The 25,243-nt window shown below is 60.5% G+C and overlaps 1 protein-coding gene across 1 annotated transcript; it reads right to left on the bottom strand.

The window, feature by feature from the left end:
* Window positions 1-1,785: 1,785 nt before the first annotated feature.
* COL20A1 (collagen type XX alpha 1 chain) lies at window positions 1,786-24,803 on the bottom strand. Its single transcript, XM_087819332.1, has 35 exons — window positions 24,497-24,803; window positions 22,436-22,546; window positions 19,672-19,815; window positions 19,219-19,362; window positions 18,812-18,928; window positions 17,846-18,004; window positions 17,397-17,516; window positions 16,615-16,779; window positions 15,993-16,157; window positions 15,558-15,727; window positions 15,127-15,256; window positions 14,285-14,430; window positions 14,073-14,196; window positions 13,748-13,887; window positions 13,159-13,288; window positions 12,633-12,775; window positions 12,338-12,470; window positions 11,692-11,834; window positions 11,377-11,506; window positions 9,266-9,404; window positions 8,818-8,960; window positions 8,496-8,605; window positions 7,917-8,075; window positions 7,733-7,810; window positions 7,235-7,321; window positions 5,519-5,614; window positions 5,361-5,414; window positions 5,220-5,273; window positions 4,885-4,938; window positions 4,161-4,232; window positions 3,514-3,549; window positions 3,356-3,422; window positions 3,000-3,146; window positions 2,147-2,224; window positions 1,786-1,868 (listed from the first exon to the last, which is right to left on the bottom strand). The coding sequence occupies exons 1-35, from the start codon at window positions 24,576-24,578 to the stop codon at window positions 1,786-1,788; spliced, it is 4,053 nt and encodes a 1,350-aa protein (XP_087675458.1). The 5' UTR covers window positions 24,579-24,803.
* Window positions 24,804-25,243: the final 440 nt, after the last annotated feature.

The following is a 25,243-nucleotide window of genomic DNA, read 5'->3' as shown; positions in this document are numbered from 1 at the left end:
CTTATGCTCAGTTTTCAGCTGTGTCCGGGTTACTCGGCCCATCCTGTTGGTTTATTCTCTTGATGGTGCCGGTGCCGTATTTCCAGTGGCTGTTCCTATGCCTTCACGTCATTAATGCCCACCCTTCAATCCTCGAAGGCACTCTGGTTTTCACTGAATGGGCCGTGGAGAACGTGCCCTTCTGCCTGGTCTGCCCTGCTCAGCTTTGCTCTCAGGTGTCACACTTTCCCGTTAATTCATCTCCCACAGCTGGACGGGCGCTGTGCGCGTGGATGTGGATGCGCGTGTGCACGTGTACGTGAAGGTGTGTGCAGAGATTTGGGCTGTGGCAGCTTTGTGTGAATGACTGTGCAATCAGCCCACAGCGCAGGTCAAATGGTCGAGGGCCAGCAGCAGACTCATGTCCTTCTCTAGCCCAGGCTAGAGGCGAGCTGGCCCCAGCTGGGGATGCTGTGGACAGGGTGGGTGGCAGAAGTCCAGTGCCCTCTCCAGCATCATTCCCACTTGCTGGCCTCCTTGACCAAACACCCCACTGGCCCTGCCAACTTCTCACCTTGCTCTTTCTGGCAGCATCCCGGCAGGTGGCCTCTGCACCCTCCAGCCTCTGAGACGAGCCTGAGACTCGGTCCTAGGACAAGCCAGGCCACCTTCACCCCCAGGGAACCCAGCCCCGTGGCTTCTACTCACTTCCAAAATGGTGGGGCCCACACTTCTGCCCTCATGAATGCCAGACTCACAACCCACTCACCTGCTCCGCTTCACCACTTAGCTACCGGCGGCACCTGGAACCTGCTCTCCAGCTCAGGGCCTGCCCCCAGACCCCACCAGTGGCTCAGCCAGCAGCCTGCCTCCCCGTGCAGTCCAGCCACCTCCATCTCAGTGAACAACAGGTGAGGTCCCACCCGCCTGGCTCCCTGAGCGCTTATCTTCAGGCGGCCATGTCAGCTCCTGCTCAGAACCCCTGCGGCTTCCAGTCACTCTTAGGACAGTATCCAGACCCTCCCACAGTGCTGACCCCTCCTGGCCCTGTGCTCAGCCTTCCTGCCGAGCCAGGGTCCTCCCGGCCAGGTCCAACCTCAGGCCTCTCGAGGGCTGGGCAGAAGGTGGAACCTCCTGCCACCTTCACTTCTCACATTGTTCCTGCCTCTGGTCCACTGTCTCCCTGGAAGCCCTGCTGGCCACTGTATATGAAGGAGCCCCCACCCCAAGTTCCTCCTGATGTTTAGAAAACTACTTGGAGTTGAATCCGCCAGGGGAGCCCACAGCTGGTGAGGTTTCCAGGTTAGCAAGTGTAGACAGGACATCCAAGGGGAGGCTGCCGGATGGGAGGCAGGGGCTGAGACCACCCAGACGCCGAGTCCCAGGCTGGGCCCTGTGGCCACATTGGCCTCTGAGGGTGGGCTGGACACCATTCTTAAGCCCTCTCCCACCCAGGTGACTCAGCGTGTGGCTTAGACTGAGGACTCCTGGCCTAGGCAGGGACGGAGCTTTGCAGGGCTCAGGATGGGGCTGAGGTGGCCTTGAGGGAAGGAGGGGCGAGACCCAAGGCAACAGGGAGACTGTGAGGTTGGAGGGGGGTCCTTGGGGTGATTCCTCTCTGAGACAAGTGGGGAATCTCACTCCACTGGACAGGGACGCATGTGTCCCTCCCGTAATGAGCAGTCACCTCCCTTGCGTGCTCTGGGTTTATGTGACTCTGGGAATGGTACAAAGGTGAAGTACAGCCATCCTCTTGGCCACCCCATCCATCTCCGGTTCCTCCCCAGACTCCAGGCTTCTCTAGCTTCATGTCTGAGACTCCAGAGTGGAGGTGCAGGTCACTAGAGGCAGCACAGGGAACGTCCTGGCCAGAGAGAAGATGGGCAGGTCTGGGGACACGATGGACAGCTGACACCCAGTCAGCCCGCTCAGCCCCCACTGTCTGGCAAGTCCAGCTGGGCCGTGAGCAGAGATGCTGTGAGCCCTCCGCAGGACCCTGCCCCTCAGGCACTGCTCCATGCCCGCTTGGCCCAGGCGTCCTCCCTGGTGCACACCTGCTCCACCCTCCTGGCCAGGGCCTCCCTCGGCTCCCACAGCCACAGCCCTGCTGGGCTCCCCTGAGGCCCCCATGCACCTCCGCTGCCTCCTCCCCCCAGGCCAGGCTCACCTGCTCCTCCGGGGGATCCTGGAACCTTGCTGCCCTGTGGCTGGGGGCTGCCTGTCTGGGTGAGAGCTCCAGGCTCACCTGAAGAACAGGGGTGCTAGGACTGAGGGCAGCAGGTAGCAACACTCCTTTCTCGGGGCTCTGCTCTGACCGAGGGGAAGCTGAGCGCCTGTGCCCCTCCTCCTCAGGCAGAGGCTGAAGGCTCAGGGCCCCAAACAGGCACTGACTGTGGCTGGGTGGCCGAGGGTTAGGGTGAGGTGGGGCTGGGTGTGGGAGGTGCAGGGTGGGGTCTTCATGACATGCCCGCCAGCCTTGTCCAGACAGGCTGAGTGCAGAGAGGGGTTCTGATCCCAAAGGCAACATCTGGGCCATGGTGGGCAGGGGCTTCCCGCAGGCAGGGCCCCCTCCCTGCCCTCCACACCCCCACACCCCGCCCACAGTGCAGTGCTGTCCTCCCCCCACCCAGCCTCCTTTCCCCCCATGGAGGCTGCAAGCTCTGTCTCCCTCAATCAGTCAGCATCTGAGCCGTGACAGGCTTCCAGCCCGTCAGATGGACAAGGTCACCGGACCAAGTCTCCTGTGCATTTGAGGCGAGGAGGTGGGAGGAGGTGGGAGGAGGCTGTGGGAGAGACTGGAGAGAGGGGAAGGAAGGGCAGCGGTGGCCCTGAGCTCAGACTCCCTGGGATTTGGGGGAGGGGCCGCTTTGAGGACCCTAGGAAGCCAGGCAGCCACCAGTTCTGCTGACCCACCTCTGAGGCGCCCTGTGTCCCCACCCAGCCACACAGAGACAAGCCCAGGGACAGTGTGTGGGGAGAGTGGTCTCTCCAGACCCCTCCCCAGGGGGTCTGGCCCGTACCTCTGTCCTCAGCGTGGGGACCACCATGTCCCCCTTCTCCAGGGAGCCGGGCCTCACTGCGTGTGACCGGGGGCCCAGGGGCCTCCAAGATGGGCATGGGAGGCCTGGTGCTCTCATGGAGGAAGGAGTCGAACTTTAGCATGTGCGCTGGGAATGGGGAGCAAATCAGCAGGGGGTGGGGGCAGGGAAGAGCCCCTTGCCCCCCCAGGACTCCACGGTACGTGACAGGGAGAATGGCCAAGCAAGGCTGGGTTTGCTAAGATTGGGTGCGGGCTCTGTCCAGCTTGGCCGGTGTGGGGACAGTGACACATGGGGCACTGGAGGCTTAGGGTCCTCGATGAGGCTGGGCCACTCACTCTGGATGGCGGACTCACAGGCCTGGGTCACAAACTGGTGGATGGTGGCCCAGGACTGTGGCTCTCCCTGTGAGGAAGACAGGCCACAGAGTGTGGCCAGGCTGCTGGGTCCCATGCCCCCAAGGAAGTGCCCTGGCCCCCCACACTGACACACTCACCTTCTCTCCTCGCTCCCCCTTGGGCCCCGGCAGCCCCTGAGCCGAGGAAAAGGAGAGAAGTAAGCCCGGGGCAGGGAGAGGACCTAGACTGGCCTCTCCCCTCACCCTCCTGACTCCCGTGGCCCTCACCCCGCAGCCTGGGGCTCTGTCCATCTGGAGGGAGACAAGGCATTCGGCCCCCACAGGGTGGGCACAATTTTTGATACTTGGAGGGTTGGAGGCAAGAGTCCCAAAGGGCAAAGGGCCCACCTGTCAGATGGGGACAGTCCTGCAGCAGGAACACCACACCCAAGGAGAATAGACACCTCCCCACCACCTCTTCCCCCACCCCCCATCTCCCCGCCTGAGCCAGCCTGACCTGTCAGATGACATCCCTGTCCTGGCCCTACCTGCCTCTGTCTCCCAGCTCCCAGGAACTTGCTGGAACCCCATCCCTCCGCTTCCCCTGTGGAGCCCACAGCCCCATCACCTGTCCCCACTATCTGTCGGGCCTGGCAGGGGGCACCCCCACTATCCCTGCTGCAGACCAGCTCCACAACCACTCTGAAAGCACAGGCCTCACTTCACACACATGCCGGCCATAGGATGTCCATGTTTGTCACCCCGCCCCCATCTGCTGGGGCTGTCTGGGTGCGGAAAGGACTTACCGTGGGCCCTACAGCCCCTGGGGGTCCTCGCTCCCCGCTGGTACCCCTGGCCCCCACTATGCCCTGGAAGCCCTGCGGAGATGCAGAGATCACCCGACTGTAGCCCCTGCCAGACTGGCCTCTCTTCCCTCCAGCCCTGGCCTGGTCATCCGGGCCCCTGGACCCTTGGTTTGTCCCCAGCCTCCACAGGCCCGTTCCTCCCACAGGCTCTACCTCACGCCCACCTCAGAGGGGTAGCTTGGCCTCCCTAGCACCCAGCCCAGAACCCCCACTCAGAGCGGCTCCCAGGTACTGAGCTCAGCAGGGACCCCAGGAATAGTCGGCTCGGGAAGGAAGGTGCTTCTGAGGGAGGGAGAGTGACCAGCCTTCCAACAGGCAGAGAGAGGGGCAGGGATCACGCCCCAGCCAGGCCCACAGAACCCTGGCACCTCCCTGCCACGTGGAATTGGGGTACAGGCATGACTGGGGCTACACAGGTGCTACATTTCTACACCAAGCTGCAGTGGGGGTGAGAAAGCCCCTCTTGTCTAGGCGAATCTCTGCGGTGCTGGGGGCCACAGGACTGCCCATGCCCGGCCTGGCCCAGGAAGGTGCAGCCCAGGAAAATGAGGAGCCCCCAGGTCGCCTCATGGGGTGAGCATGTTCAGTTCAGCCCCAAGGGACCTCGGGGGGGGTGTGGGTGGGGACAGGCAGGGTTAGGGGCTCACAAGGAGGCAGTGCCTACCCTGGGTCCAGGGGGTCCAGGCAGGCCAGCGGTGCCCTCCAGGCCTCTCATTCCCTGAAGGCAAAGGGAAGGGTGGGCTGGGGTGGGGCTCAGACCCATCCACATGCCTCCCACAGTGGCCACACCTGTGACAGCGTACACGCCTATGTCTCACTCTGAGAGCAGTTGAGCCCGACCAAGTTCAGGGCCTGCCCACCCGCCTGCATGGGCTGCCATTCCCCTGCCCCGGCCAGGCCACAGTGGGGGCAGGGTGGATGGGAGTGGGGTGAGAGAAGGGGGAAACCCCACCCCAGCCTCCATCTCGAGACACCCCTCCGTGCAGGTTTCTCTCCCACCTTTGGACCCTGGAGGCCAACCTTCCCGGGGACGCCTTGGTGGCCGGGGTAACCCTGGAAGAGAACAGGCAGTGGCCAGGCTGGGGCCAAGTCTGACCCAGAGGAGGAGGAGGCCCTGCCCCAAGACCCTCCTGCCCCTACCTGCAGGCCCGGCAGGCCATGGTCCCCCTTCTCTCCTTTGACCCCTGGCGGACCCTGAAGGAGAAGTACAGACTGAGCCTCAGGCACGGGCAGAGAGGGGCCCAGGATGAGGGGTGGGTGGGGACAGCAGGAAGGAAGGGAAGGGAGGCAGCACCTACCACAGGTCCCTGGACAGTTCGGCCCTGGGTCCCTGGTGACCCCTGCTGACCTCCAGGACCCTCAGGTCCGGTCTGTCCAGGTGGCCCGGGTTCTCCCTAGAGACATAGGCAGAGGAAGGGCTGAGAAGGCACCAGGCTGCTCCCACAGGCCCTCCCCGATCGTGTCCTCCACAGCACCCAGCCCTCTGGCTGCCTGTGGTATCCAGACCCAGGTCCACAGAGTGTCCTCAGCCCCAGAGCCACCCGGGAGGGTCCTGCTGCGACCCTGCTCCACAGCCAGGTACTGGGCCTGAGGCTGCATCAGGTCACCTCACTGTAGCATAAACCAAAACCTCTAAAGGACAAACAACACCAACACTATTTAAACTGAAATTCCAGGGAAAAAATGCTTCTTTTTGAGAATTAAGCATATCAACACACCAAACTCTGTAAAGAAAAAAACATTATCTTTCATGAATGATGCGAAAATCTAAACAAACCAGCAGCAAGAGTCACAGCTCAGATCAAAGGTAAGGGGCTCTTAAAATGCCCCAGTGGAAAGGTGCTGAAGGACGCGTGTCCAACAAGAAAGTCCCAGCAACTTTCAAAGGCACTGCAGCTGCTTGTGAGGGACCCACATACGGTGTGGACACGTCTTCACCTGTCACACGTCCAAGACCAGTCCATGACAGATTTGAGCGATGCGTGGTGGGGAGCTGGCCGCCCCAGGGAGGGCACCTCACTCCCAGTTGGGGAGTCTCCTCCACCTGGGGTTGGGCCAAGTAGGGCTCCCTCTTGTGCTCTTGTGAATGTGCTGGGGGTCCTCCCCAGGAAGGTTCCAGGCTCCCTTGGTAGGATCCACGACTTACCCTGGGCCCTGGGAAGCCCTGTTGTCCTGGGGCTCCGTTCCTGCCCGGGAGGCCCTGCAGGGGCACAAGCAGGGCTGAACCCGGCATGGCCCACAGGGCTGGGGTGTATATCAGCCCCTAGTGTTGCTCAGGTAGAGAAGGGAAAGGGGCTTCTGGGTGAGGCCATCCTGGGCCCTCTTTCCCTCCCATAGCTGCTGGCTATTTTGCAGACTCAGGTGCAGGTGGCCTCGCTCTGGTGAGGTCTGTGCCCCGAGCACAAAGTGGGTGCTCACAGACCCAGGTTCCCCCTCAGTCGCCCTGGAGCCTCCCTCAGGATGGCAGAAGTGCTGGGTCTGACCCATGGTGGGATCACAACCCTATATCAGGCGGAATGGTCCTGGACCCCCACCTGGACCGGGAAAGATGGGACATGCTGCCCTGGCCAGTGTGGCTCAGTGGTTAGAGGATTACAGGCTCGATCCCCGGCCCTGATCAGGGGGCATGCGGGAGGCAACCAGTCAATATCTCTCTCACACTGATGTTTCTCTCTCTCTCTGCCCCCCCTTCCGTCCACGCTCTATAAATCAATGGAAAAAATATCCTCGAGATTAGTAACAAAAAAAGGTGGGATATGCTGGGTCCCACACCAGAGGAGCAGGGATTGGCTCAGAAGAGGGGGCCAGGGGAATGAAGGGAAAGGGGCTTGCCGGGAGGTCCCATGGGCTGGGGGTGACAAGGCAGCAAAGAGACATGTCAAGTGCATCCATGTGTGCGGCAGGCCTGGGGATGGCTGCTGGGACCAGGCTCCCATCTAGGGGGCATGGGGAGGGGGGCCACCCTCGTCTGCCAGTGGCAGCAAGATGTTGCCAGGAAGGGCTGCTGGACTCACCGGAGGTCCTTGGGGTCCCGGAGGCCCAGGGGTCTGTGAGGAACAGGTGCAGGCAGAAGGGAAGGCAGGGCAGTTCTCTTTGTCCTTCTGGAAGGAGACCCATAATTAAATGGACCCTCTCCCGGGCTCCTGTCTGACCCTAGAGCTCAGGGAACTTTCAAACCCACACCTCAGAGAATGGAGGTAAGGGGTGGGGACCCGATCTTGGGGGCTGACAAGCACAAACGCTGGGGCAGGACACCCTCTCTCACTGCCAAGCATGGGTACACACGGAAGTCACGGTAAAGGGGAGTGGCCCCGCGTGCTCGGCTGTGACCACCCTGCAGCTGGGATCTTCCTGGCCAGCTCCAACCTGCATTGTCCCCAGGACCTCCAAGATGCTTCCCAGAGGTCACCTCCTTCAGGAAGCCTGCCTGGATCTCTCCCAGCACCATGATGACCTGGATGACCCATCTACCTACAGACTCTGTGGCCCCTGGTGGGCACTTGCCCACCTACCGATGCAGGGAGCTCGCAGCACCTATCCTCTTCTGCCCAGGTGTCACTGCACACAATCTGCAGCATCTGGAGCTGGAGCTACAAATCAGGGCAGGAGCTCAGTTGGCTAGATGTGGCTCAGGGTGAGAGGGGCTGGGGGTCCACTGGTCCCTGACTGGCCAGGCAGGATGAAGCCAAGGCTCACCGCAGCTGAGCTGCTCCTGGGGCCTCGGGCCTTGGCCAGCCTCCCCAGCATGATGAAGCCGGTGGCAGGAGGGCTGCCCGCCTCCCCAATGGGCCTCTCGGCCACCTTCCTACAGTCCACGTAGAGCCGGACCTTGGAGTGGCCCACGGCCACATGTACCTGCAAGACACCACAGAGGTTCTCCACAGCCCTGGCCAGGTGGGGGATAAGTGCCCATCGCCGGGGGCCCAACCCCACCTGAAGCCTCTGAGACCCCACTCCCTTGCTGGGCCTCAGTTTCCCCTCTGTGAAATGGATGAAATGCACCTCCCAGAATTTGTGGGAGCAGAGAGAAGGGCTGGGATATTCTTCAACCCAAATTAAGACAGGATGTTTGGGGCAGAGGCTCAGATGGGCCAAAGTGATTCTCAAGGAAGTTCTAGCATTCTAGGGGGAGCCATGGCCATGGACAACCAGCTGTTGGGAGACAGGGGGCATATCCTGCAGAGTCCAGGGGGGTCTGTTCCAGAACTTGGAGGGCAGGGGAGGATCTTAGGCAGGAGAGACACAGGCTTTGGTCCTTCCAGAACCTTCCAGGACCTTGTGGAAGCTCCCGAAGAATATCCTCCTCACTTCAGGCAAATCAAAGGTCACCTCCTGCAAGACCGCCTTGGGGTCGTAGCTGAAGTAGGTCAGGGACTTTCTGCCAGCTGTGGGGGCAGAAGAGCACGTGAGGCCCGCACACCGTCTGTCCAGGGTGGAACGGGTGGCCCCAGGATGGCTGCTGTGGAGAGCAGCCCCCGTCTCCATGGGTAGGCATCGGCACCCTCGTCTGGCCTAGAGGGGTCTTGCTAAGGAACTACAGCCGGCTAGGCTTCAAGGGGCAGTCTGAGCCCACCACCCTCCCTCCTGACTGACTGACCATCCAGCAGGACCCCCAGGACAGGCTGGAAGTCCTCAGCCGTCATCTGCCACAGTGCAAAGGGCTCGCGGGGCGTCTCTGGGAGGAGGCGCAGGAGGAAGACAACCGTGTGCTCTGGCGGGAGGGTGGCCAGGTGGATGTTGCTGTGGGGGCACAGGTAGGGGGGACACTGCAGGCCTGAAAGGGTTGGGGCCTGGAGGGATCACAGCTATTCTCCAGGGCCCAGACCCATGGGACTGCAGAGTGGGGTCCATGGGACCAAGGTCTCTCCTGCCTCAGTTTCCCCATGCATAACATGAGATGTAAGGGACAGAGCTCCCTCCCAGGGCTTTTGGGGATTCGACCACAGGTGCTCTGAGGGCAAGGTACAGCCCTCTGCCCTACACCCACCTCCAGGCCCAAGGCCATTGCATCACAGGCAGGCCACAGCCCACGCCCTGCTACCCACCTGGTCCGGCGTGTCAGCTGAGCGTCCTTGAAGAGTGTGAAGGTCCTGGTCGAGCCAAACACCGCAGGCTCCATGGCCACGCCACGGATGGAGGCATACTCCTTCTCCACCAGCCCGAAGGTCGCCATCAGGTCAAACCCTGGGCGGGCCAGGGCAGGGAAGACACAGGGACAAACGGAGATGGGGGAGGGCGAGGCGGGCAGGAGGAAAAGAGAAAGAAAAGCAGGCGTCAGGGTGTGGGACAGAGCAGGAGAGACATAGAGGAGGCCCAAGGCCAAGGGCTTAGGGCAGAGACGGGGACATGTCCCACCCCTTCTGCTGCTCACAGCCTCAGCCTCCTCACGACTCTGCATCTGACCCCCTGCCTGGCAGAGTCACGGATGCCCATTGCTGGTCCCACCACCCACCAGATTTAGCCAGCTCCTCCAATGTTGACGGTACAAAGTGAGCATGAATCTCGTTTCCCTGGGCGCTCAGAGCCCAGCGTGGGAGCAGGCAGGAAAGAGGAGCCTGTCCTGTCCCCGATTCCGTTTCAGGGTCTGAGCAGCGAGGCCTCATTGCTCCCTCTCAGGAGACACCAGGGAGACTCAGCTGTCAGGACAGGGTGGGCTACCCTCCCTGCACCCTGTTGACACCCCCCACTGTCCCCGCTCTGGGCAGGTCTGCCTGACCATGGCTGGTGCCCACACGTCAGCCCTGTGGGAGGGTCTGTAAATGACCCCAGGTGGCCCCTCCCCACCCAGAGCTTGGTCAGCAGAGACATACAGAGGCTGCACAGGACCCAGGGCCCCACGTCTCCTCTGCTCCACCGCATCTGAGATGTGACCTGAACAAGGAACCTGCACAGGCCTCAGTGACCACGGCTGTGTGCTGGGAACAAGGACACCAGCCAAACCTGAGGGACACCTTCCAAGGTGTGCCCCCCCCCCCCCGAGTGCCCTCTGATGTTCCCGGGCCCCATCCCCCAGAGGGCCCAGTAGGAGGAGAGGGTGGGGGTGGGCAGGGGGGCAGCTGTCCCAGGGCTGGACCCACCTGCGAGAGAGCCGTCTGGGTGGAGGGCCGGGCAGGCTGCTGAGAGGTGACAGGGGGTCAGGGTCAGTGGGGAGGGGCCTCCACCTCCTTCTGGGCAGTGGTCCTGCCCTGTGGTCTGGAGATGGTTGGACTACATGACTGACCTTGCCCTCTCGCAGCTCCTCGGGCCTGTGGTCCCTTGTGCCTCAGGGACAGGGGAGGGACAGGGATGGTGTCCTGTCATCTCAGGGATGTTACTTCCACCCCCGGAAAGCAGCACCCAGTCATGGTGCTCCCACTGAGAGGGAACCGGCCACCCCAATGTGTCCCAAATGGCAGGGCCACGGAGATGCTTGAGTGTGCAGAAATGCCAATGGGGGCACACGCTGTCCCAAGGCTGGGCTGTACAAGCTTGTTCCACTGCCAGGCTCTTGGAAGTGGGTGTGGGTGAGTGAAGGGACTCATAGGGCAAAAAGCAGCTCTTGCCACCGACAGGAACGGTGCTGAGTGTGGCAGCTGTTCACCGAGTAGTGAGGCCCCTGACCCCAGAGGCATTCAAGCCAAAACTATGACCCCACAGAGGGGAAGCTGAGGTGGTGAGGCTGTCTTGTCCCTCAGGGCCTTTTGCTCCCAGCGGCTGTCACTGTCCACAGAACCAGCATGGACAGCAAGCAGACACCGTGGGGGTTCTGGCCTGCAGGGGACGGGCCCCAGGAACCACTGATACCAAGTCCAGGTGCTGGGAGCCTCTCCTCATCGCCTCCCATTGGCCCTGTGCGCCCGCCCACCTGCCAGTCTGTGAGCTGCTCCCATGGGCGGGATGTCTGCCTGACCTCCAGAGGCTGACACAGGACAAGGACATGTCCCCAGCTTTGGGCCTGCAGACGGGGCAGCCGCGCCAGCATGAGTTTGCTGGTCTCAGCTGTCTCTACAGCAGAGGAGGCTTCACAGAAACCTGATTCCCTTCTGCTCAGCTCTGCAGCACAGACTAGGTGCAGGAGCATCAGGGCCCAGGACCTGCTGGCCGGCCTCGGTTGAGTGGCCTCACAGGTTCTGGCATCTGGGGGCTGCCTGGGGTCCGGGGTTTCATGCCCACTCACCTGTCTGGCCTGTGGCAGACACTGCGATGCTCTCCCCTGCTCCATACACTGCTGAGACCAGGACCCTGTACTTGGTGGCTGCCAGCAGGTCGGGGAGAGTTACATTGCTCCTGGGTCCTGGAACAGAGACCTGGGGGGCACGGGCACCTGAGCCACCCTGCCCAAATGCCTCTGCTCGCTTAGGCATCGCAGTTCCTTTTGTTTGTGTGTTCTGCCACAGGAGAGCTCAACAGACAGGTGCCTCCCCACCGCCTTCCCACCACCAGGACCCAGGGCCCACAAGGGGCAATGGTTCACAGCTCCACGGAGACCCACCAACTTCTCTGGTCCAGAGCCCGAGGCCACCGTGTAGGTTAGCCGGTAGTGGAGAACATGGCCGGTAGGGGGCGTCCAGCTGACCCACAGGCTGTTCGGTGATTCAGAAGCCAGGACCAGGTTGGAGGGTGGGCTCAGGCTGACTGGGGGGAGTAGGGGTTCAGCAAGGGCAGGGCCAGAAGCCAGCGGCAGGCCCCACCATGCTGTGCCATGCCCCCTACCCATTCCACCCTCCTACCCTACAGCCCCCACCATCATCAACTTCCCCAACACCCCACAACCCTCACTCCCTCCCACACCACCCCCCATGGTCTTCATGGCCCCCACCTCACCCCACCACGCCCTCCATACATACACCACACCCCGCTGCCCTGTGACCTTGAGACAGACAGGGCCACAGGTCAACTCTGAGACCATCTTGAGCACTGTGCCACGCCAGGTGACTTGGACCCATGGGGCCACTCCAGGAACGCCTGCCTGAAGAGCTCAGGGAGACTCTAAGAACCCCACCAATCAGGCTGGAGGATCAGGGACTTGGAGAGCTGCCTGTTAGCAATTCTGGGAGTTTGGGGTCCTGGGGTTGTAGAGCAGAGGAAGTCTGGGGTCCCTAGGGCTGTTACTGCCCTGTAGCTGAGGGGTCACCTACGGGGGCTGTAACGGAGGGACACGGGGTCGCTGCGGGTCCCATCCCTGTAGTAGGCCAGGATGGTGATCTCGTACTCTGAGTGCCTCCCCAGGCCAGGCAGGATGGCCATGCCTAGGTTCCCTGGGACGGAGATCTGTGGAGAGGAGGGACCAGATGTGCACCCTGCACGAGTGGTGACCTCATGCCGGGCCTGGCTCACAGGCCATGGGCTGGGCTGGCAGATCCCCAAGGTGCCACACTGGGGTGTGAGCCCCGGAGCTGGGTGTAGGGAGAGGATGTCCTCTTTCTCACACACCTCATGGGCCTTCCCGTCTCCCAGAGGTGTCCACTTGATCTGGTAGACAAGCACACCGGATGCCACTGCAGCCGCCCACTCCAGCCTGACCTTGTCCCCAGGGAGCTCTGTCACTGATAGCTGGCTCGGGCTGGGGACTTTCCCTGGAAGATGAAAGAGAGAGACTGAGGCTGCGGTGGCAGGGCCTGCATGACCCCCTCAGGTGACTCACCTTAAGCGCCCTCAGGTGCCTATTAAAGAGGATTTGCTGGCATGGATCACACTTGGGGGCAGAGGGGACCCCCAGTCTCCATGTGGTGGCTGTGTCCACATTTCTGCTTTTCCTAGGACTAGGCTACAGACTGAACACAGACCTGCTTCCTGGAGGTGACCCAGCACCCAGGGCCCCTTGAGGACCCTGCACCGTCTCACCTGTCCAGGTATCTGTCCCCCTGGCTCAGGGCTGCACAGAGGAGACACCTAAGCATACGTGTTGATTTGAACCATCCATTGGGGAAGAGGGACATAGCCTGGCCTGGGGACTCACGTGTGGTCAGGCGGCCGGTCAGTGTGGAGGAGCTGCCCCCAGAGTAGAGGCAGGTGACACGAACAGTATAGGTGGTGGAGGAGGAGAGAGGGCCCAGTGTGACTGAGGTGGCATTCCCAGGAGCCTCTGTCTGTAAGGCGAGTGGGGACATCGCTAGGGTCTGGAGCCCACCCTTCAAGCTGGGGAAGGGGTAGCTCCTGCCTGGAAGGAGATCGAGGCCCAGGACCTGCTGCCCAGGACGGACCCATGCCCTCCCCCAGAGTGGGGAAAGGGGGTATGGGTCCCCCACAATGGGGTAGGGCCTCTTGGGGCCTCCCCCCAAACAGCCCAAGAGCAGCAGTATTTCCACCCCTCACAGCTCCCGCCTAATGCCCCAGCCTCAGCAGAGCTGTCAGTCACGGTCATTTTAGGGTCCTTCGCTTCATACATCCTCTCCTGCCAGGCTGAGGTCCCCAAGGGCGGGGACAGTGTCAGTGCTGTGTGAATTCAGGGGTGGGGACAGCTGGAGGCGCCACGCCCCAGTGAACACTTCAGCATCCTGGATGCTGGGTCCCCCAGTGACCCCCACAGGACATCAGCCTGCTCTCACCTGCCCCGAGTGGCTGCCCTTGCTAGACACGTAGCTGACCCTGAACAGGCGCACAGGCCTCAGAGTGCCCTCCCAGGACACGCGGGCCGAGTCGTGGCTCACATCGGAGAAGCCCAGGTGTCTGGGGGGAGCCAGGGGTGCTGTGGACACAGCAAGGCAAGGCTTCAGGGACCAGGTGCCACCCCCCAAGGGTATGGGGGAAGCATGGGCGATAGCCAGAATGGGTAGGACCACCAGATGGGGATCCCACCCCATGGAAGGCTTAGGGAACCAGAGTGGTGCCTCTGCCCATTGGTGGGTGGCAGACTGGGGGACAGGCACTCACGGGTCCTGGCGCGGATGCCCCGGGCTTTGCTAGCCTGTGCGCCCTGCAGGCTCTGCACCCAGATATTGTAGTCCGTATCCGGCTCCAGGCTGCCCAGCACCACTTCTGGCCACTCCACCCGCACCTGCAGGGACAATACTCACATTGGCCCCTGCCCACCTTGCTCCCCACCCCATCGGCCCCAGCTGCCTTCTCCACCCTCTACCACACACCTCTCTACCCTCCTCCTCGCCCTTGACGGAGGCCGGTGAGCACCGCACCCGGTACTGGGTGGCCCCGGCCGAGGGCTGCCAGGTGAGTCGGACAGTCCTGGGTGTCACTGTGGCCAGGGCAAGTGCCTGGGGTGGAGGCAGAGGCGCTAGAAGAGGGGGCGCCACAGGCAGAAATCACACCACAGACCAGGGGACAGAGAGGCCAGAGAACAGCACCTGGGGGCAGCTCCCCAGAGAGGATTCTAAATCTCTGTCCCCAGATTTCACCCTGGGCCAAGTTTCCAGCTAATAGCTCTGAGGAAACATGGCCATCCCATGGGTTTCTGTTTAGGGTGGGAGAGCCATGGTCCCAGCGGGTAAAGGGCCCCATGAGGAAGCCAGAGGCAACTGGCCACATGCTGTGTGGTCCAGAAATGGCAATGATGGGGCAGATCAGGGGTTGCCGGGTGGGCGGGGGGCGTGCGAGAGCTAAGCGCTCAGGATTTCTGTTCTAAAGTTGACTGTGGTGACGGGTGCAGGACTCCGTGAACACACTGAGAACCACTGGCTGTGCACCTTAAATGAGCTGCAGGACATGTCTCAATGACCTTGGGAAAGAGCTCAGGGCAGGCCTGGGCTGTGGCCTGGCAGGGGCCAGGGGCTCCAGAAACACATGAGCAGTTAACAGTAATGGGCCCTATTTCTGGCTGTGGTGATGGCACAAATGACGTCATTGGTATTCAGAAGAGGACACTGAGGGTCAGAGAGGTCCTGGACTTGGCCTCAGTTACATAACAAGTTGGAAATGGTGCCCCCACCCCAGGTTAGGACTAAGACCCAGGACTGCCAGCTGCCCCGCCCACCTGTGGTCACCAGTCCCCGTAGGCCCTCTCCAACCCCTGCCTCATAGACAGGAAACACAGACAGCAGGTACTCCGTTCCAGAGGTCAGGTTGTGCAGTTCCACAGACGAGCTGGGCCCCTCCACCAACACCTGGAACAGGAGCCTGGATGGAGCTGGCAGGATGGGGTACCGGGGGCAGGGCAGAGAAATGAAGTCGGTCCTGGATTCCTGTGCGCCCTTGTCCCTGCTCCTGGAGCAGAGCAAGCAGTCCTAGAGGGTGTGAGCACCCATACCTGCTGTATCTACTCACTGGGCCATCTGACTGGGCTCTCGGGGCCTGGGCTTTGGCAGGGCCACTCCCATCCTGCCCTTTCCCCACAATGACTTCGTCATCTTGGGGTCTCCATTCCAGCCCTGACTTTGCATGGGGCAGGAGGAGGGCCACTCTCACCTCTCTGGGGGCACCACCCCTGGAAGGCCGCCACACCACCAGGTACTTGAGTGGTGGCTGCAGAGCTGGAGTCCAGGACAGGTGGACACTGGAGGAGGTCACCTTGGTCAGGACCAGGCTGGTGGGAGTGGAGAGGGGGTCCAGGGCTGGAGTGGCTGCTGCTGGTCTAACTGAGGGAGGAAAGGCAGATGGTCAGCGCAGGCAGCTGGCATTAGAGGCTTTTCCTGCTCTCCCTGGCAGCCACTTTGAGGAAAAACAGGTGTTCCCAGGTGGGGGCTGCCGACCCCAAAGAGCCGCGGAAATGGGGCGGGAAGGGTTCCAGGGAGGTCCTTACAGGAGCCACAAGCCCCCGTCCTGCCCAAAGCAGCAAGGTAGGGACTGGCCAGGCTGCAAGCGTGGGTGACCCTGCCCTAGAGCCCCCACCTGCCGGCTCACCTGGGCCCTGACTCAGGCTCCTGCCCTGGACCTGTTGGCAGACTAGGCGGCTGAGCAGGCCAGCCAGTGTGCTGAGCTGGGGGAAGTCCTGCACATTGTGGACGGTGATGTCCAGTGGCTGGGATGCCAGGAGCCTCAGCTCAGCCTCATGAGCATTCTTCACGCCTGCCCGCCAGACGTGGAGGGTAAGGAGGAGCCCTGCAGAGCTGCTGTCACACCTTACAACCTGAGCCACCCAGCAGGCGGGGAGGCAGTCCCAGCCAAGACCCCACAGGCCCAGGACAGGGTCACCTGGCAGGACCCCAGAAGAGATGGAAGCAGGGGGCTGGTGCAGAGGTAAGGCCAGGCCTGGTGGGGAGATGTTTACAGGCAGCAAACCAGCCCATCGCCCCCCCACCTGCCAACTCTGCACTGTCCTCCAAGTACCTGTGGTGCTCAGATCCTGGCTTGGGAGCTGTCCCCAGCTCCCTGGAGCAAGGAGGGGTCCTTGTGCTTCACAGACTTGGGGCTGAGGCTCAGAAAGGCCACGAGGCCGCCAGCCCGAGGGGAAGCAGGCATGCAAACTCCTACCTGCACTGGGAGCCTACGGCTGAGAGGACTCTGCAGAGATCTCGCTGCTCACCCACAGCAAAGACGTCGACGTCCAGGCTCCTCAGGATGCGGCCAGCAGCATGGGCGTCGTCCTGGGACTTGCCGTCTGTCACTAGAACCACCACCTTGGCTGACTGTGGACGGAGCCCCACTGTAGGCTTCAGGTTCTTCTCCAGCACGTGGGTCAGGGCCAGGCCTGGGGGGCAGCGGGGATCAAGTAGAGAGGCCCCAGCACGGTCCCTGCGTCCTCCCCACCCAAGCCCACTCCTCCAGCCACTGGCCCCCATGCTCCCTCTGCCCACCGTGTCAAGCCTGGGCCCTCCAGGCTGGGGGTGTCCGCAGGGCAGGGACACCTCCTCCCCTGCCCTCAAAGGCACTACACACAGGAGACCCGGGCCTGGTACTCCACACCCCGCCCCCGAGCAGCTGTGCAGTACCTGGAGCAGGGAGACCCTGAGCAGGGGGCCCCGGTGTGGGGGGAAGGGAGGAGGTTGTGCCCTGGACACAACCCAGGAAGCTGCTTCCAGAAAGACCACACCCACGCCCACGCCCACGCCCACTGGTGGCCCCTTCCAGAAGCTTCTATCAGAGGAGCCACTCACTTTCAGTGAGACCACTGGCTAGAACCACATTCTCACCCAAAAGAAATGAGAGTGATTTGCCATTTACTAAGGTGAGAATGGGGGTCAGCTCCACCCAGCACTGGGCTTGGTTTACACATAAATGTATAAATTCGCAAGTCTGGGAGAGGCATAAAGGGAGGCTGGCTCTAAGGACAGCCTGAGAGGAGGGGTAGTGAGGTGGGGAATAGACCTGTGAATGTGTTTCCCCCTTTGTACTGGAGGCTGCGTGTGGCTGCCAGCACCTCCTCCTTGGTACTGAAGGTGTTCAGGTCCCACTCGGTCTGGGGGTCTCCACTGTACTGAGTCAGGCCTGGAAAGGTGGGTGCCAGGAGTGGCTGCTGGAGTGCTGGGCAGGGGCAGGATGCATACAGCCTGGCCACCTGGAGTCACCAGGAAGGGCACATGCTTGCAAAGCCCCCGCTTTCTACACAGGATTCACCAGAATGTCCTCCCAGGGGCCAGCTGTCCCACCAGCCCAGCTGGGGACTCCCACCTGGCCTGGCCTGGCAGCTGCAGGCCACACCAGTCAGCTGACAGCTCTCCTCAGGCCCCTGACCAACTTCTTGCCTGCACTGGGGCCTGGGGAGAGACTCTGAGTACCACAGGGGTGGGGACACAGGGCATGGGGCCAAAACCCACCTACTTGGACTTTATCTGGCCCAATTTCAAAGGGCTCGATGACGCTGGCCAGGAAGTCTTTGACCTGCTGGAAGTGACTGTGGCCAATACTCCAAGACCCATCCACCAAGAAGATCATGTCCACGGGTACAGGGGCCATGCAGCGGAACTGAGGGCCAGCTGGGTGGGCAGGGAGGGAGGTGAGGCATGGGTAAGGCACACTGCTGCTGCAGGGCCCCACTGCATCAGGTGTCTCCAGCCACCCAGAATCTCCTTCCCGGGGGTTGGTGGAGGGTGAGGGGCCATAGGGCTCCTGCCTCCAAGTGAGGCAGGGGCTGAGTCTTGAGAGAAAGGGACTCCAGAGGTGCTTGGGTCTCACCAGACTTGGAAAACCCCATGTGGACCTTGGTCCATGGGGTCAGTTCCTCCAAGCCCTCTAAAGAGGGCCTAATGAAACACCCAGGTGCTCCAGTGCCTCTACCCTCCAGAAGCCTTGGAAAGGCTGGCCACTGGGCATGGTTGTCTACCTGAGGGCTGCTATTTGAGGCCCACCTCCCCCAGCCAGCTGACACCCAGGCCCAGTGGGCAGAAGCTACCCAAGGCCTGGAAGACTGGGGTGGGTGGGGTCAGTGCTATGGACAGCTCCATTGGCCCACTCTGGGCCAAGGCCTCACCTCTGGGGTTGGGCCTTGTCCTGAGGACCCAAGAGTTCTTTGTAGACAAAGACTTACTCCCCCATCCTGGGTCTGGGGTTCCCTGAGTTTTGCACAGAGACAGCACCTCTAGGCCAAGCCCAGAGTCAGGGCCAGATGCCCCGTGGAAGGTCCTGAGAAGGCAGGTGCAGTGAGACCCCATCTGATGGGGGAGGCACAGCCCTGGCTGCAGGGACTCATGCAGAAAACAGCATACCTGTCTGCCCTGCCCTGGGTCACACAGCTGTCCCCCCCACCTGCAAGCCCACGGAACCCGGTGCCCTGGCTGTTTTACCTGGCTTCTCTCTCTTTCCCACTGACGTCCTGGTGTGGCTTCCCCTCTCTGGGCTGGGCTGAGTAGGGGCCTTTCCCCCGGGGCCTCTGGGGGAGTGCTGCTCCTCACCGCGCACTCCTGGGGGAGGTCACAGCTGTGTCCTCTCACCTGCCACACTCAGGCTGGGGGACACCTGAGGGGGGTCGGGGGTGGAGGTGGGACCAGGCACCAGGGCCCTGAGAACACCCCAGTGGATGACCTGCCCCCACGGGTTTGAGTGAGCCCCAGAGGTGGCCAAACGCTTTAGTTAAATCTAGAGAGTGTGAGGTCAGATACGAGAAAGAAATTTCTGGCCACATGCAGAGAAAATGTGAGAAGCTAGGTTATCCCCTCCCCTAGTAACTTACCCTCACCCCACTTGGACCCACCAAGAGTGGGAGAGTCTTGGCTTGGGGCCAAGGTAACTCGAGGGTCAGGGTCTGGGCTCCCCACATGGGAGGGTGAGGGCTCCAGAGCTGCCCCCAGGGGCCTCCGGCTGCTCCTGCTCATGGAGTGACTCTTCAAATCCTCAACTGCAGACAGACACAAGGGGCTGTCAGGACCCCATCAGGGTGGGAGCAGAGGCCTGGGGGGCTAGGAGGCCAGCATGTACAACCCTCTCTGCAAGGGTACATCCAGGCTCCATGGGACTCCGGCCCCCTAGGAGACAGGCAGGGATGTCAGGAGTTATAAGCAAGGCTCCTGGGCGGCTGGAGAGTGGAACTCAAAACCAGGCCTAGGGCCTTCAGTCCAGAGGTGTTGCTAGGGTTCAGCTCCAGCCTCCTTGCCACATACACTCACCCCCCAGAAGGTGGAATCCATGTGGGAGATGGCGGACTTACTCACAAACTCCCTCCGAGCCAGCAGGACATTCCCTGAGCTGGTGAGCTCAAAGATCTGCAAGGTGTACCCCTTGGAGGGGCTCAGGCCTCCCACAGTGGCCTTGGGGGTCTTGGTGGTCAGCATCACCTCTTGCTCTGAGTCCCCTGGGGTGGGGTTGGGAAGAGCTGTTGAGACCAGCAAAGTGCGTGCACGTGCGTGCGTGTGTGCGCATCTATGTGTGCATGTGTGTGTGTGTCAGGGGCTGGTGAAGTTCTCCAGGCTCCTTGTCCTGCACACACACTGCCCTGCTTGGGCGCCCAGACCACACCAGGCCTTGGGGACTCTGGGGTGCCGGTGTGTTAGCATCAACTGTGCTGACACTCACCCCATCTGTCCAGAGGCCTGTCATTCTCTCTTCTGAACCCTCTCCAGTCCCATCCCCCCACCCACACCCCACCTGCTACGGGCTGGACACAGACTTTGTACAGTCAGAGCTCTGGACACGAAAACAAAGTCCTACTCCCATGTGCCCTGTGCACTCTTATAGGCTCATTATTTTAAGAGAAGCTGAGCACGTTTCCCAGGTAGAGCATGAGACAGATCCCACACTAGCAGCATTAACCCATCAGCTCAACAAGTGCTGCCTTTGCCCGTGGCTCCGACCCCAGAGAACACCGTCCACATCAACGCAGACAGCTCAACCACAGCGCCAGGACTCCGCCCAGAGCCAGCAGGCGCCCCTCCTGGTGAGAGTGAGGAACCCGACAAGGCTGTGAATAGTGGGAAGAAAGGACAGGAAAAAAGTAGAACAAGTGTAATGGCATAGGAAGATGGCAGATTTAAACGGAAATACATCGCTGACTAAATGTAATGGAAATGGAAAGAAATGTTTCAATTAAAAGGCAAAGCCTGTCTCACTGGATAAATACAACACCAGCTCTATGCTCTTTGGAAGGTGTGTCTAAAATAAGTGAGTGGAAAAGTCTACCTGGACCAACTCAATGGCAGAAAAGGTAGACTATCAGGGAAAACACTGCCAGAGAGATAGTGAGGAATTCTCCTTATGAGGGGGCAATCTGCTAGGAAGACATAACTTAAATGTGTACCCACCTAATAACAGGGCCTCCACGTGTAAAGCAAAGCTTGGTGAGAACCAGAGAAAGACGCATCTACGATCACAGTAACTGACAGGATGAGTGGACCAAAGATCAGTAAAGATATAAAAGAAACTATCAACGGAGTGGAAAGACAACCTACGGAACAAGGGAAATATTTGCAAACCATATATCTGATAAAGTGCTAGTGTCCAATATATATAAAGAACTCATACAAATCAAAGGCAAAAAACCCCAAATCATCCTATTTTAAAATAGGCAAAAACCTCTCCAAAGAGGACGTACAGATGCCAACAGGTACATGAAAAGATGCTCAACGTCACTAATCATCAGACGACGCAAATGAAAACCACAGTGAGCGATCACCTCACTCCTGCCAGAATGGCTGTTATTAACAAATCAACAAACAAGTGCTGGCGCGGGTGTGGGGAACGGGGCCTGGTGCACTGCTGGGGGCGCGCGGAGGCGCAGCCCCTGTGGGAAAGTGCGGAGGGTCCTCAAAACATCGAAAACGGAGCTGCCTTTTCACCACAATCCCACTTCTGGGAATTTATGCAAATGAAACTAAATCACTGTCTCAAAAAGACGCCTGCATCCCCATGTTCACTGCAGCGTTGTTTACAGCTGTGGACGGACGGCTGAGGAAATGGGACACACAACGGAATATTCTTCAACCATAGAAACGAGGGAATCTTGCCGTTTCAGGAACATGGATGGACTTGAAAGCATTATGCGAAGTGAAATAGGTCGAAGACAAATCCTGTATCATCTCACTTACATGTGGAATCTAGAAACCAAACAAAGCTCATAGAGAAGGAGATGGGGCTGTGGCGGCCAGAGGCAGAGGGGAGGGAGGGGTCAGAGGAGGGTCAAAGGCACAGACTCCCAGGTATGAGTCAGTAGAGGGATGTAACACAAAACGTGGCTGCGGCTGGTGCCTGTCAGGACACACAGGGTAGTTGCTCAGAGAGCAAATCCTCAGTTTTCTTCACAAGGAAAAGTGTCTTTCATTCTGTTGTGAGAGGATGGGTGTGAGTAGAGCTATTGTAACCATTTCACAGCATGGAAACCAAGCATCTCGCAGGCCTGATATACTGATGTGTGGCAATTACTTCTCACTAAACTGGGAAAGGTATAAAAGATTTGCAAATGAGGTAGATGAATTCGGCTTTAATTAAAATAGAAAACTACAAGTCAAGCGGGTTATTCTTGAGAGCAGAGGGTGGGTGGAAGGGGCAGAAAGGACAGGGACAGCTTCCTTTCACCCCAGGCGCAGCCTCAACCCCCACCCCCATCACGTTTGGGCTGTTCCTGCAATTACACACTCATGTCTGTTACCTTTTCTTTGGGTTTTTAAGAATTGAGAAGTGGCCGTGTCTGTAGAGCTCTGTGGTTGGCCTGTGCTGGGCCCTCCAGGCCCCCTTTGGCCCCCCTCCTGTACCCGGATGCCCTTGCCCCCAGCCTCAGGCACGCAGAATCCTGAAAGGGCTCTATGCTGGAGCAGGGATCCCTTGTTTCTTCAAAAGCCAGGGACTGGATGCCTTCTGCATGTGCTGGGCATGGAGTCAGCATGGGAAATGTAGAATCACACAGCCACATGGCTGCTGAGATGAAGAATGGGGGCGTCCCCGTCTATCCTCATAGCAGGGGGTAGGTGCAGGCCCCGTACCTGCCATGGGCTTCACCTGCACCAGGTAGCCAAGGCCACGCCCCTCCGACTCCGTCCACTTCATTTGTAGCCGGTCCTCGGGCAGCACAGTTAGCTTCAGGCGCCGGCTTGCTGGGGAGACAGTGTGGTCACGACCGACCCCAATGGCCACTCCAACAGCTGGGGGGGGGGGTGTCAGGGGACATGCTCCGGAGGCCTTGACCCACTGGGTGGTCCAAAGGGACCTGGCCCCACTGAAGAGACCTTGAGAAGATGAGGCCCCATCCAGGTCTGAGTCCAAGGTGCCAGGGCCATCCCCGCTGGCTTTCCGAGGGGTGTCCCCCTGCCTGGACTGAGGGAGGCCCAGGCCAGTATTCAGAGATGCGATAACCACTCTGCAGGCAACGGGAGGCACTGAGCCAACCAGTCAGCTGCCACCTCCCTGAATTTCTCTGTCAGAGTCGGAGTGGGTGGTGGGAGAGGCAGCTGTGTGGCTGCTGTGGTCCCCCAGCTGCTGAGGTCACAGCTGGGTTGACACAGCCCCGTGGGGGTGGCGCACCTTGAAATGTGAGGGTGCCATGGGGAGGGGGGTGCCCTACAGGGGTAGGGGTCGCCTGAGGGGTGGCCATCTTGGGGGATGGGGAATAGTGGTGGTTTGAGCCCTAGGGCAGGGCCTGACCTCCCGGGGAAGCTTCTGGGAACTCCATGGTGAGAGCAGCTATTTTTGGAAAACAGAGACAGAGATGGGCTTCTTCTGGCCACCCCACTGAGTGCTGGGGTGCACAGGGAGGAGGGCATGGGCCGGGGAGCACCGGGGCAGATACAATGCCAGCTTCAGAGCAGGAAGCAGCTGAGCCAGTCTCTGGGTGAGCCAGGCTGCTCCCCGGGAACGTCAGACTGAAAGACAGGAATGTCTAGAGTGGCGGAGCTTTGAAAAGCCACTTGTGAGCAAGGGGCCCAGCTTTGGCTGATGAAGAGCCCTCTGTCACTGTGCCTCTGACGGGCTGGGGGAGGCACCCCAAGCTGCCTCTGGGTCTCCATGTTGGGGGTAGAGACAGGGTGCTAGCAGGCAGCTGGGGCACCCCCCTCTGCAGGGCCATCCTTGGGGAAGGGCTGCCCACCCCAGGGACTGCCTGGAGCCTGCAGGGACCTGGTGAGGGGCAGCCCAGGACGAGTCCTGAACTCAGTTGTCATGGGGTCACTTAGACTTGGCCCTACCTTAGTGTGGTCCTGTCAGAGCCACGGAGACCAAGGGACCCACCCAGGTGGCAGTCACTGAACTGGTGCAAAACCAAACAGAAGACGTGCCATAAAAATAAGAAAGTAGGTCGGCTCCCCACTGGTCTGGCTGTGACACACCCCAAGCAGAGGCATTCCTACATTAAGCCGCAACCTCAACTGTAACCCAGAGTGCAGCCTGGACAGTGGTGGCAGGTGGCCTCTTGCCCTCACTCACCCACTGGGGCCAGCAGGTGCCAGGGAACTGCACACTGGGGGCAAAGCCAGCTCCCTATGAGACCAGAGCCTCAGCCTAGGACACAGGGGCCATCCCAGTGTTGTCTGACCCAGCTTTCTGGGGACAAGTTCAGTCAAGACGCGTACCTTTTGGAGAGTCAACCCTGCAATGGACATGACCCAGAAAAGGGTTGAAGGCATGACATGGAGCCCGATGCCACATGGGGCAGGGGTCTGGGGAGAAGCTGCTGTGAACTGTGACCCCTCTATGTGCCTAAACGGGCTAGGAAGGTGCTAAAAGTCACCCCATGTTGGGAGGGGGTCACTCTTACTGCAGATTGTGCCGTTTGAAAAAATGCATCCATGTAATAATTAACATTAATATGAGAGAATTAAGTGCACAGAGTGTTAAAAATGAACCAGGAAACAGAAGTATCTCCAAGACAAGGTGAAAGGTCGCAAGGCCAGAGGTCAAGCAGCAAGCTGGAGCCTAGGCTTTGGCAGAGGAGCACAGATGAACCCTGGGCTACTGTCCTATCTATTCATTGAGCACGAACTTCACTGGGGACAGCCACCACTGGGGGGGTCAGGGCAGGCGGGGGCTCAGTCCCCACCCTTTGTCCTTACCTTGTCCCTGGCCGCGTCCCAGGGTGACACACAGCCACAGCCAGAGGCAAACCCCGAGGCGGGGGCTCATGTGGGCACTCATGGTCTGAGCCTGGGGAAGGAGAGGCCACTCAGCCTTCTGTCTGTCCCCTCCTGAGGGCAAAGCCAGAGCTTCTCCATCCACTCCCTGTGGGCTGGGGCTGAGTCCACTCCAGATGTTTCACATACAGGTGGGAACACTCCAAACAGTTCACCCACAGCCGCCCAGCCCGTCCACTGTGGGCCACATCCGCAGGTCCCTGCAGGAGCTTCCTAGAGCAAGAGGTCAGCTGCCCCTCTGCCAGCCACCCCCCAGACACTGGCTGCCACAGCCTGGTCTTGCATCCCGCCGTCAGGACTTTCTCGGGGCCAGCACGGTCCTCACCAAGGCTTTGGTCACACTCATCACAAGACCAGACTGGGATGGCCGCTGTCAGAGCCAAGGGGCCTGGGGAGAAAACTGAGGGGGGTGGGGCAGGTCCCCAGGTTGAACAGAACCTCGGAGTGGCAGCACACCAGCCTTGTGGCCCCAAAGCCGGCCTCCTAGCAGAGAGGGGAGACCCACGGAGTTCTGGGGAGCCCTCTGGGCCTCTGCTGACAGTAAAGAGGGCTACTCAGCACAGGGTCTCAGGCCCCGGCCACTCTCAGCCCAGCCTCATCCAGGGCACAGGTGGCCAAGGTGGGCATGCAACCTAACTGCTGAGCTTATGGGGTCTTCAGTCTGTGAAA

Source organism: Miniopterus natalensis, chromosome 7 (genome assembly GCF_054644295.1).
Source record: "Miniopterus natalensis isolate mMinNat1 chromosome 7, mMinNat1.hap1, whole genome shotgun sequence".
Classification (NCBI taxonomy): Eukaryota; Metazoa; Chordata; class Mammalia; order Chiroptera; family Miniopteridae; genus Miniopterus; species Miniopterus natalensis.
Note: the sequence above shows the minus strand (reverse complement) of the source record. Positions and strands in the feature narration are given on the sequence as shown.

Coding starts and splice junctions, on each gene's coding strand:
- COL20A1 (XM_087819332.1), bottom strand. CDS start 24,578: ATGAGTGCCCACATGAGCCCCCGCCTCGGGGTTTGCCTCTGGCTGTGG. Junction 11,835..12,337: donor GTCCCTCCGTTACAGCCCCC/GTAGGTGACCCC, acceptor TACTCCCCCCAG/TCAGCCTGAGCCCACCCTCC. Junction 4,233..4,884: donor CTGGACCCCCTGGACCCAGG/GTAGGCACTGCC, acceptor GCATCTCCGCAG/GGCTTCCAGGGCATAGTGGG.